The 12,763-nt window shown below is 49.3% G+C and overlaps 1 protein-coding gene and 1 non-coding gene across 2 annotated transcripts; one reads left to right on the top strand and one right to left on the bottom strand.

The window, feature by feature from the left end:
- Positions 1-1,247: 1,247 nt before the first annotated feature.
- LOC103172226 (protein EURL-like) lies at positions 1,248-11,314 on the top strand. Its single transcript, XM_042334386.1, has 4 exons — positions 1,248-1,527; positions 8,205-8,831; positions 10,664-10,726; positions 10,915-11,314. Exons 1-4 carry the CDS (start codon positions 1,404-1,406, stop codon positions 11,247-11,249), a joined length of 1,149 nt encoding a protein of 382 aa, XP_042190320.1. The 5' UTR covers positions 1,248-1,403; the 3' UTR covers positions 11,250-11,314.
- On the bottom strand, positions 8,065-8,138 carry trnat-cgu. The gene has a single exon. It is a non-coding gene; the product is annotated as a tRNA-Thr (tRNA).
- Positions 11,315-12,763: the final 1,449 nt, after the last annotated feature.

Raw genomic sequence — 12,763 nt, 5'->3', positions numbered from 1 at the left:
AATATGTTGTTGTTGGTGAGAAGCCAGACAGAGTTTGGCCCTCTTGACCTCTTTGTCACCATCATCGCAGACGGTTATTAGACTGGGAATTTGTTTGAACTGCGTATCTCTAAAATGTGTTCAAACAAAGACTTTACAAGCAGACGGCGGTGTGGGGGTATATTGCATGACTGTGTGTCAACAAACACACTCGCAATAGGCTGAGTGGACGGGACGAGGCAGTAATAAAATATAATAATGATAATCCTTGCATATATCATTGCATATAATAGTAATCCTATAATAATCCTTGCATTTGATACACCGCTTTTTTTAACGGCTTCTCGACGTCTCAAAACGCTTCACAGAATAGACTGTAAAGTGAATTGACTGTATATTTGTGGGCGAACGCGGCAGCCAATTGCACACAGCAATGTCCCACAGACAGTCGTAGATTGAAAATGACCGATTTATTATTGTTTTGTTTTTTGGAGGGATTATTATTAGGCTCTGTGTGGAGTAAGGAAACTTGCCCAAGGTTTCGCCCTCTGCCTGGAATTGAACTCAGGTCTCTCACTTGCAAAGCGAGTGCTCTAACCACTGAGCTACAGGACTCCTTATCACATTTTTGAGACCTCTCAATATTCTGTGAAGCGCTTTGAGACGTCTAGAAGAAGTGAAAAGTGCTGTATCAAATGCGAGGATTATTATTATTATCATAATATACTGCAAAGTGAATTGACTGTATATTTTATGGGCGAAACGCGACAGCCAATTGCGCACAGCAACGTCCCCACAAACAGTCGTGGGTTGAAGTACCAATTTATTTTTTTTAAGAATTACGGGATTATTACCTCCGGAATGGCCTCCTCCTGGTTCAATGATTCCATGACTGATGTGGTTTATGTACAGGTGCAATGGTTGTTGTAAACCAGGGCCGTTGAGGCTAATTTTAGCCCCAATTTAACTTCAAATAGCCTGGGATGTTGCAAGGAAATGTGAATGGGTGGACTTGAACACCGACAGTGAGGCTATTGATTAAGGGGACACAGACAGAAAGGAATGGAGGAAATGCCCTGAAATGGGATGAAAAGATCCGCCGTAATAATCTAATAAAATGGCAAAACAAACATTTCGGTGAATGACCTCATCTGCTTAACTTAACTGTGGGGGAGGAGGATGGGCTGGGGGGAGAGAGGGAGAAATTACACCATTCACCTACAAATTATAGTCATTACACTTTACGTTACATCCTGTGAAATGGCTCGAGACAGATTTTGACTTGAAAGGCGCAGTGTCGAACACAAGGAAGTGTAATTAGGTTCTGGCACTTGCTGTCTCCGCACAGCGTGGGGTTTGCGAGTCTTTGATGTCGACGTTTATTCTGATATGATTCCTGTTTCGTCTCTTTCAAGCCGTGCGATATGAACGAAGAGCAGTTTGTTAACATCGACCTGAACGACGACAATGTTTGCTGCGTGTGTAAGACGGAGACCGAGACCGAGATGCTCTCGTTCTGCCACCTCTGTTTTGAACTCAGCATCGAAGGTACCACTTGACCCTTGTCTCAACACCTTTCCAGCTTTCTCTGCACCTCTTTCCCTTCACCTTTCCCCCCCGATACTCCCTCCCTCTCACCACCACTAACGCCTCGGGTTCGTTGATCCACAAAATACACAGTCACCGCACATTACAGTATTTCCTGTGAAGCGCTTTGAGACGTCTTGAAAACATGCTATATCAAACTCAAGGATAATTTTTGTTATTATTATCCTCCTCATTCCCAAAAGGCCAATATTGCGCTGAAATAGTGGGACAATCCTACCACCTTATAAATCTTTGGTGTGACTGCAATTGGATACTGTGTGCAGTTCCGGTCGCTGCAATACAAAAAGGATAGTGGAAAGATTGATGATGATGATCCTCGCATTCGATACAGCGCCTTATCACGTCTCCCAGACGTCTCAAAGCGCTTCACAGAATATATTGTAAAGTGAAATTGACTGTATGTTTTGTGGGCGAAACATGGCAGCCAATTGTACACAGCAGCGTCCCACAAACTCTCCTGGATTTATTTTTTTGAGGTATTATTACCTCCGGAAAAGCCATCCACCAATCGACTAACCAACTGGGTTCCTATTTACTACTTGGTAAACCGAGTGAGAGGGTACAGAGGGTGGGGGTTGAGAGGATGAAGGGACTGAACTACGAGGAGCGATTAGATAAAGTGGGCATGTTCACGCTGGAGAAGAGCAGGTTGAGGGACTCCATAATGTAGACCCTGATAAGCTGTTTTACCTCGTCCTGAACAGTGGAACCAGAGCACACGGCCAGCGATTGAAGGGGGCGGTAAATCCAGAACAAATCTGCGGAAACACTACTTCAGTGAGCGAGTGGTAAACTTAGGGGACAAGCTCCCTGGGGAGACAGGCGGTAGAAGCAGAAAGTGTTGATTCCCCCCCCCCCCCACCCCAAGAACAAATTAGATCGAGTTCTGTAATAATAAAATAATATCTCGGGATAATACAGTATATAGGTTGGGACATGACATATGCAGGCGGCTGCCAGGATGGTGGAAGGCAAACTGGATGGGCCTTGGACTTCTTTCACTGAGCGAATTCTATGTTCACCATCGTGAAGACCAGAAAGGGTGTCTTCACATGAAGGGTTAGAACCCTAGAAATATACAGCAACAGTAGCCGGATATGTGGGCTATGTTGTTGTCTGTGCTAACTCACTAAACATGGTACAGTATATAGACACAGCCAATTGGGGGTGTTTATTAATTCTTATATTTAATAATAATAAGAATAATAAACATCCCAATGGGTTCTATCTATAGTGTTTCACATTTGATGAGCCCACGCATGATTACGATCATTAATAATTTGAAAAAAAAATTATTATTGATAATAATAAACATAAATAAGAATCCTTACGTTTGGTGTAGCGCCCTTCACTTTGCAAGGATCGCTTCCGAAGCTCTAAACAGTAAAGTGTAGTGACGGGGCTTTTGAGGCGAACGCACAGCAGCTAATTTGTGTATAGTAATTTGCCTGCGAACAGCCATGAAGTGACCTACTTCATTTTATCTGGGTGATTGTCAACCATGACACTCCTTTTCGAACAGTGCCATAGGATCTTTAACGTCCCCCTGAATAGGCAGACGGGACCTCGGTTTACCTCTCATGATTCTATGTTTGCATTAAACATTACGTATCCTGGCTCCACTCTCTCCTCTGAGTTAGAAGGTTGTGGGTTCAAGCCTCCGCTTCAGGACTCTTGGAATTGCTAATGCTCCAATACAGCCCTGGGATGGGGCGTTAAACCAAGGTCCCGTTTGCCCAACTGTCCAGTTGAAGACCCTATAGCACTACCCTAAAAGAGAAGGGACTTTCTCTCTCCTGATGTCCTGGCCAACGATCCCCCCCCTCCCACCCCACCCTTGCCCTCCCAAAATAAAAATGGTCTCTCACTCCACGGCTGTTTGTGGGACACTGCTGCGTGCAATTGGCGTCTGCATTTCGCCCACAAAATACAGTCAATCCACTTTGCAGTATATCCTGTGAAGCGCATTGGGACGTCTCGACGACGTGATCAAATGCAAGGATTATTATTATTCACTCTATCCTGCATGGACGGCACTAAACATAAACACAAGTTGTTGTCTCAAAGCACCTTACAGACGTTTGAGACGCTTCAACAGACCAGGAAGTACGTCGAGGGCAGGATTACTTAAGTTTCCACAGGAACAGCGTTGCATTAGGAGATAATTGAGAAGAAACTCTTAATTTAAGGTGGCATTTCGGACCGAGGGGTTGCCTCAATTGGAGTTTGTAAACTGGATTATCCAAATGACCTATTTTATTCACAGCCGTGGAGTGAGTGACCATTCTTATTTGGGGGATTGTTGGCCAGGACGCCGGGAGAGTCGGAGAGAAACTCCCTTCTCTTTTCGAATAGTTCTAAGAGGGTGTTTTTTAAACATCCTTTTTTTTAAAATTTAAAATAAAAATGATCTGGAGGAAGGAGAGAGAGAGAGACAGAGAGAGAGAGAGAGGGGGATAGTTTAATAACTTCTCCTGTAGCTCAGTGGTTAGAGCACTCGCTTTGCAAGCGAGACATCTGGGTTCAATTCCAGGCAGAGGGCCAAACCTTGGGCAAGTTTCCTTACTCCACACAGAGCCTAATAATGATCCCTCCAAAACCAAAAACAATAATAAATTGGTCATTTTCAATCCATGACTGTTTGTAGGACATTGCTGTGTGCAATTGGCTGCCGCGTTCGCCCACAAATATACAGTCAATTCACTTTACAGTGTGTTCCCGATGTGAAAAGCGCTATACCAAATGCAAGGATTATTATTATTAGAAGTTGGTGAGGGAGGGGTAGTATTCACCGGAAATTTAACAGGGAGTTTTTTTTTGGCAGAGAATTCTAGGGAGATATTGTGACGCATGTGGATTTGTTTTGGGCCAGACTGAGGTAGTGATTTGCAAAGCAAGTTGGTGCGTGTTGTTAGTTGCGTGCTAACGCAACCAGTTCTCTCTTGCAGGCTCAGCGCAACTTCGAACCTCCCTTACAATAAACCTTGGGTTTGACTCAGTGCCTTTTCACAGCAGGACGACACTCCGAGATGTTTTCCTGCGTGAAGGATGCTCTGCAAATACAACGGGTTGTTCCCTCAAAGTCTATTTGTGCACAGCAATAACATAACAATAACGTCCCACAAACACTTTGCAGTATATTCTGCGAAGCGCTTTGAGACGTCTCAACGATGTGATGAGGCGTTATATCAAATCCAAGGATTATTATTTTTATTACTATGTGATAATCAGGAAGGTAGAAGGCAAACTAGATGGTCTTTTTCGTCGTCTAACGATGATAGGAAATACTATATTAAGGCTGGGGGGGGGTGGGGGAAGGCAGGAGAGTGAGTTGAACGGAGAGAGAACTCATCCAGAGACGGAACTCGGGCCTTCTGCAGCTGTGAAAGTTGCGTGAATAATAATAATAATAATCCTGCGCTTGATAGAACGCCTTATCGCGACTCCGAGACGTCTCGAAGCGCTTCACGGAATGTCCTGTAGCGTTGAACTAGCTGCGTATCTGACCGTACTCTGACTCGCCTCACGCTCCTCTTTGCGTCCTCCCCTTCCCCCACCGACACCGCTCTAATCCCGAGAGAATCCGTCAGTAATCCTGTTCGGTGGCTCAATCCACACGTCGGCCGCGGTTACCTTTAACTCGGCTGATTGGCGTGCGGCGTAAGAGCTAATCGATTGAACCTATAAATAGAACTGGGACGGCCGCAGCTGCTAGTTTGCCCCCAGTTAACAACAGTAATCGTCCCTGCGTTCTCTCAGGCATCGTAACGCACGCGGTGCCTGAGAGCATCCGAACAAACCGAGAACTCCATGCATCCCGTCTGCACGTGGAAATCCCAGCGATAGATTGGTTGAAATGGAATACACTCTCTCTGTTTCTCTCTCTGTCTGTGTCTGTGTCTCTCTCTCTCTCTCTCTCTGTCTGTCTGTCTGTCTGTCTGTCTGTCTCTCTCTCTGTCCCTGTTTCTCTCTGTCTGCGTCTCTCTCTCTCTCTCTCTCTCTCTCCCTGGAGGGACGCAATCTGTTTATCTAATTCCGGGAAGGTATCAGGCGCGGGTTGGCAAGAGGTGAGGGAAAGGAGAACTCAGACTCCGCACCAGGCAAATGGAAACTGTTCATGAGGGGAGCTCCTCAGCTTGGGTTCGATGCCTGGGTCAGGGCAAAACCTTAGGCGAGTTTCCTGACTCCGCGCACAGACCTCTGTTTGCTTAGCAGAGTCCGGTTGTTAGTCGATTGGCGGATCGCTTTTCCGGGGGGTGGCGGGGGGGGGTGGTAATAATCACTTAAAAAAACAATGAGAATAATAATGATGCAGTCGCTCAATCCACTACTGTTTGTTTCGTCCAAAATACGCAGTCAATTCAGGTGACGGTATATTCTGAGAAGTGCTTTGCTACGTGTCAAAGACTCGATAAGGCGCTATATCGAATGGAAGGCTTGTCGTGATTATTGTCATGTGGTTTGGATACTCGTAAGCATAGCGATGGGTTGTGTGTGTGTGTGTGTGTATAGGGACGCCTTTCTCACTCAACCACTCACACGTTCACCACTGCAGAGTCGGCCGACACTGTGAGCTGAAAGTCCCAAACTCGGGCGCCACAAAATGAAGTCTCAGCACTTGTGTGACTCGCGTGTGTGTGTGTCTGTGTGTGTGGGAGGCCATATTCTCTCTCTCTCTCTCTCTCTCTGTGTTGTGGTTGGCGCTGACGTCACGAGCAGACTGCATTGTGTGGCAACCGGTTAGCGTAGTGTTAAACCATCGGAATTTAACAGCAACCCCCGGTCTCTGCAAAATGCGAGAGGGGAGGTTTATAATCCGTACAGAACCACCACGCTGTGCATTTAGGGGAAGTCAGAAGGGTGGGGCGGTTGTTTGTGTGTGTGTTTGTGTGTGTGTGTGTGTGGTGGGTGGGGTGGGTGGGGTGGGTGTTCGGTTCTCCTCAAACGCCGCTGTGTCAGGTCACGGAGTTGTTACCAGGCGTTTCAGAGCTCTGGCATTTCACCCCCACCCCCCCCAACCACACCCCCCATCCCTCGGCTCCTGTGGTTTGTGAGCAGTGAGCTCTCAGGTGTTCGTTCACAAGATTGTGGGTTCAAGCCCCACGGTGAGCTCTCACGCCAGTCTCGAAGCGCTTCACGGGATATCCCGCGGAGTGTAGTGGCTGTGCTCTCTGTGCGTTTAGCGAGAGTTCCGTTCCTTTTCCCGAAGCTCTTTGTGGCTTTGAACACTGCGCAGTCCAGTCAGGGATTTGGACCCGAGCTGCGTGGGCGGGATGGGTGAGGGAGTGGGGGAGGGGAGGTGTGGAGGCTAGGGAGGGTAGGGGTAAGAGGGTGGCCTATGGTACGGTCAGAGAGGAGGGTCTAAAACTAATATTAATAATAATAATAATTAATTGAGACGTGCCTTGAAGGAGACAAGGGAGCGAGGCGAAGGGAGTGTGGGATGGAGTTCCAAAGAGTGGTGGGGTGTGGGAGGAGAACCGGGAGAGGCTGAAGGTCCGACCGCCGATGGTGGGGGCGGACGGGCGTAGCGGGGGACGTGGAGCAGACCGGAGTCCGCTGAGCGGAGGGAGCGGACAGATCGATATGGGCATTAGCAGGTCACAGAGATGGGGGTTGGGGGGGGGGGGGGGGGAGCAAGGCCGTGGAGGATGAACAGGAAAGCGAGCTGAATGACTCAGTGGCTGACTCGATCTCCTGCTTTCACAGGGAAAGAAGCCCGAGGCGTAAGGTGGGGGTGGTTTCTGCCACACTTCCTATCAGCTTTCGAGAAAAATTTTGGTGAGGTGGGAGGAGGAGGCGAGCGGGGAAATTCTGTGAAAATTCCCGTGTTGTGATGAGCTTGTTAACACCGCTGGCGCGGTTAACACACGCACTGAACTTAGGGGCCTTAGAACAAGTGGAGTCCTGTAGCTCAGCGTTAGAGCAGTCGCCTCACAAGCGAGAGGTCCGGGGTTTGATTCCCGGGGCAGAGCAAAACTTTGGGCAAGTTTCCTTACTCCACACACACACACGCACACACACACGCACACGCCTCTGTTTACTCAGCAGTCAGTAGAGAACCCGGTTGTTAGTCGATTGGTGGATCGCTTTTCCGGGGGTAATAATTCCTTAAAAGACTAAATAATAATAATTTAGTCATTTCAATCCACGACTGTTTGTGGGGACGCTGCTGCGCGCAGTTGTCTGCCGCGTTTCGTCACACAAAAATACACAGTCAATTCACTTCACAGCGTATCCTGTGAAGCGCTTTGAGACGTCTCGAAGAGGTGATAAGGCCCCGGATCAAATTGCAAGAATTAGTATTATTATTATGTGGAGACTTTTTCCCCCCTCCCTCCCCCACCCTCCCCCACAATGATCTCAGCCATCTCGACACCTTTCTCATTGAATGCCCATGTTTTGGAGAGAGGAAAGTGGTGTGTGTGTGTGTGTGCGCGCGTGTGTGTGTGGAGTAAGGAAATTTACCCAACGTTTCGCCCCCTGCCCGGGAATCGAACCCGGGTCCTCTCGCTTACGAGGCGAGTGCTCTAACCGCTGAGCTACAGGACTCCACAGGTGGTGGTGTTGGTGGTGGTGATTATGATGATAATGATGGTTCCTCTACTGCGTTCCAGGAATATCCCGCTCCACTCTCCTGCACACCCAGTCGCTGAAAGGCCACCGGGACTGCTTCGAGAAATGTCACCTCATCGCCAACCAGGACCTGCCTCGCCCCAAGGTGTCCAGGAGCACCTACAGGGACATGAAGGACGTGCTGAGCCGGAAGATCAGCCAGATCGTGCAGTACGCCCAGAATCAGCAGGCAGAGGCTGACCTCGAGCAGGACAGCCCCCGAGTCTCGCTGAGGACAGGCTCCAGCCTGGACTCCATCCCCTTCCAACACCTGCACCCGGGCCACACGCTGCTGGTGGGGTCGCAGCTGCCGCGCTACGCCCCCTGCTGGCCGGACAGCGGCCCCCGGGGACTCTCGGAGTGCGCTCGGGGTATCCTTGAGGGCGAGGTGGGTTGCGCCTTCCGGCTGGGGATGCTGGGCACGTCCGGGGGCGGCTTTGGCCGGGGCTGCGTCCGGTGGTCGCCAGAGGAGGAGGAGGAGGAAGAAGAAGAGGAAGAAGAGGAGGGCGAGGAAGAGACGGAGAGCGGGCAGAGGAGGAGGAGGAGGAGGAATGGGAGGGGGGTGCCTCGCTCGGTGGGAACAACCGCCAGGTCCCGGCAACGGCATCGTCACAGGAGCCGAGAGGAACGTAAGTCCCGGAGTCTCGCTGCTCAGATCTCACCAACGAGCTCGCCATGTTCCCACCACCAGCCAACAGGGATCCAGCAGAGATACTCCTACACGTGTGTCATTTAAGGGGCTCCCAGAAAGGGGATCCAAAGATCTTCTACCATTATCCACTGGTTAGAGCTCTCGCCTCGCAAGCGATTTGCTTCCCGGGGCCAGGAGAAACTTTGGGCAAGTTTCCTTACTCCACACACAAACACACACCTCTGTTTACCCGGCAGTAAGTAGGAACGCACTCGTCAGTCGATCGGCGGATCGCTGTCATAATTCCTTCCACCAAAAATAATAATACCAACAATACAAAATTTGGTCACTCGATCCACCATTCTTTCTGCGCGCAATCGGCTGCCGCGTTTTGCCCACAAACTGTAGGGTTAATTCACTCGAAGACGTGATAAGGTGCTATCTCAAATGCAGGGGTTGTTATTGTTACTATTATTAACACGGCTTTCTCCTGTTCCAATGTTCTGGTGGGAATGAGGAACCCTGTGCTCCAGAAGGCTGCAGCCGGCGGAATAATAATAACATCAAACAATAACAACAGTAACAGAGGAGGTTACGCGGGGACCTGATAGAGGTCTTCGAGATCATGAAAGGTTTCGACAGGCGAGATAGGGAAAAGCTGTTTCCGCTGGTAGGTGTGACTGTGACTCGTGGTCACAGTCTTAAGATATCTACCAAAAGAAGCAGAGGGGAGGTTAGAAGAAATGTTTTCACTCAGCGAGTTGTTGGGATTTGGAATGATCCGCCCGAAAGGGCAGTGAAGTCCGATTCGATAACAGCCTTTAAGAGAGAACTGGACAGGTATCTGGGGAAGACGGGTTTGCAGGGTTATGGGGAGAAAGCTGGTGATTGGGGTTAGTGAACGTGACTTGCTCTGTCGAAGAGCCGCACAGACTCGATGGGCCGAATGGCCTCCTTTTGCGCCGTAACATTCTATGATTCTATGACTCAATCCTTGCATTTGATACGGCGCCTTATCGCGTCTTCGAGACGTCTCAAAGCGCTTCACAGGATACGCTGTGAAGTGAATTGACTGTGTGTTTTGTGGCCGAAACAAATCTGATTGGAGAGAAGAGGTGGGGGGCCTTAGGGGAGAGGGGAGGACACTTGAGACACATTGTTGGGGTTTAGTAATTAGGCTCATTACTGATTATTGTCTCGTCACCGTATATATATATATGATACACACACGTGTGGATATGTAGTCTGTCTTGGTGTGTATGTATGTGTTAAACCTCCAGTGTTGATGACTGTGTGTATGTGTGCGTGTGTGTGTGTGTGTTACACCGAGCACCTCCAGTGTTGATGACTGTGTGTGTGTGTGTGTGCGCATGGGTGTGTGTATGTTATGCCGAGCACCTCCAGTGTTGATGACTGTGTGTGTGTGTGTGTGTGTGTGTCTGCTACACCGAGCACCTCCAGTGTTGATGACTGTGTGTGTGTGTGTGTGTGCGCATGGGTGTGTGTATGTTATGCCGAGCACCTCCAGTGTTGATGACTGTGTGTGTGCGCGTGCGTGTGTGTGTGCTACACCGAGCACCTCCAGTGTTGATGACTGTGTGTGTGTGTGCGTGTGTGCGTGTGTGTTACACCGAGCACCTCCAGTGTTGATGACTGTGTGTGTGTGTGTGTGTGTGCGTGTGTGTGTTACACCGAGCACCTCCAGTGTTGATGACTGTGTGTGTGTGTGTGTGTGTGTGCGTGTGTGTGTGTGTTACACCGAGCACCTCCAGTGTTGATGAATGAATGTGTGTGACACAAACAGTCAGTTTGTGTGTTGCTGTGTTGCAGTGAACGCTTCCAGTGTTGAGGACTTGGTACAGTTGAACGATGAGCTCTTGGGTCACATCAAAGGTAAGTTTTATTTTTTGTGCTTTCTGTGATTTGTTCGTTTTGAGACATTTCGAGGACGCGATAAGGCGCTATACAAATTCAAGAATTATTATTATTATTGCTTGGGATTTACCGCTCTTACACGCTTCTCTCTCTCTCCCCCCCCCTTCTCTCTCCCTCCCTCCCTCCCTCTCTGTGTACGCCTGCAGACGTCTTCGAGGAGTTGACACAGGAGTTGGAGGAGAAAGATTCTCTGTCGTCCGAGCTACAGGTCCGTTACATCGCCATCGAACAGCTCTTCAAAAACCGCTCCAAGTTGCCATGGCTCCGGGTCGGACGGGGAGGGGTGAAACCCAACGTACCCCCTGAGCAACTAAAGCCCCCCCTCTTCCACCACCACCACCGTGTACCAATTACTCGGCGACGGAAAGATCCTGAGCCAAAAAATTATGGGACGGGCAGTGTGAGGGATGTGAGAGAGGAGGGAAACAGACAAGAATTGACGCAAGAGTTAAGAGCACAGTGTTACCGAAGAAGAACATGACAATTCGTTCGAACCCACTCCCAGCTATTTTCTACGTCCCCCGTTTTCCCCCCTCGCACCACACCCCCCCCCCCACCCACGACCCCCAACCACCCCCACCACATATTTTATATCCTTTTTTGTACTGCACATTCAGAAGAGAAAATTGTAATTTTCTGGGGGTACTTTTTTTCAATGCGCGATATGTATAACAAAAAAAGTTACGAAAGGAAAATATATATATATATAGATTCAGGTCAATTAACTCTTACCTTCTTTCTCTCTCCCCCCTCCAACCCCCCCCCCCCCACCCCCCACACACACGCACAAAAAACATATTGTGGTGGTCGGAGAGGTGGGAATTTTTGTGACGCAAAAAGAATCCCATCCCTGGCCACCGCTGCCTGCTCTCCTCCCCCCCACCCACCCTGCGCCCCCCATGGGTAGGTGACTGGGTAAATGGTGCCCGAATGCCCACCCCCCCACCCCACTACCACCATCCAAAGACATGAAAACTTTCTTGCCTCCTCCTTTCTCTCTCAATCACCCTTACCCCCCACACCCCCCCCCCCCCCCACACCGCCCCCCCCCAAATCAATCCCCACCCATCTCAGAGCACGGGGTGGGAGGGGGGTGGGGAGGAAACAGGGAAAAGCCCCACATTTTCCTATCCTATTGCTGAAATTCCACTTGGGTTGAGACTTAAGTCCATTTCGTTCAAATCTTAAGCTTGGCGCGAGAATTTTATTTTATTTTTTTAAACGAACGATTTTAAGTCGCCTTCGGCCGCAGCTGATTATTTGTAATTATTAGTAGTATTGTTATTATGTGGAGTCCTGTAGTTCAGTGGTTAGAGCACTCGCTTTGCAAGTGAGAGACCTGGGTTCAATTCCAGGCAGAGGGCGAAACCTTGGGCAAGTTTCCTTACTCCACACAGAGCCTAATAATAATCCCTCCAAAACCAAAAACAATAATAAATTGGTCATTTTCAATCCACGACTGTTTGTGGGACATCGCTGTGCGCAATTGGCTGCCGCGTTCGCCCACAAATATACAGTCAATTCACTTTACAGTGTGTTCTGTGAAGCGCTTTGGGACGTCCTCCCGACGTGAAAAGCGCTATATCAAATGCAAGGATTATTATTATTATGTTTTAGTATTGAAACGAAATAAGCTCTCGTCTCCCAGCGGTTGGATGGCAAGAGTGCTGTACCTACCCCGCCCGTTTCCTCTTTTCGGAAACAAGAGGAGAAAATCGCCCCCCGCCCACCCGCCCGCCCGCCACCTCTCTCCCACCCCATTTGCCCCCACCTCGCCTTGTCTCTCCACCGGAGACTCGCATCAATCGATTGATGAGGTTTAGGAGGGGAGATGCCACAGATAGGCTGGCGACGAGGCTGCTTGGTGGGATGCGGGGCATAAAAAGTTTTTTTTTCTGAAACGAACGCAGTAAAGCGGCTGAGGATGCGCAGCACGATCAGGCAGAGAGGAAAGTGAGACGGTTCCTTCACCATCTGCAGTGTTTTGCCTTTTGC

The sequence above is a fragment of the Callorhinchus milii genome, unplaced genomic scaffold (assembly GCF_018977255.1).
Source record: "Callorhinchus milii isolate IMCB2004 unplaced genomic scaffold, IMCB_Cmil_1.0 Scaffold4, whole genome shotgun sequence".
NCBI classification, from domain to species: Eukaryota; Metazoa; Chordata; class Chondrichthyes; order Chimaeriformes; family Callorhinchidae; genus Callorhinchus; species Callorhinchus milii.
Note: the sequence above shows the minus strand (reverse complement) of the source record. Positions and strands in the feature narration are given on the sequence as shown.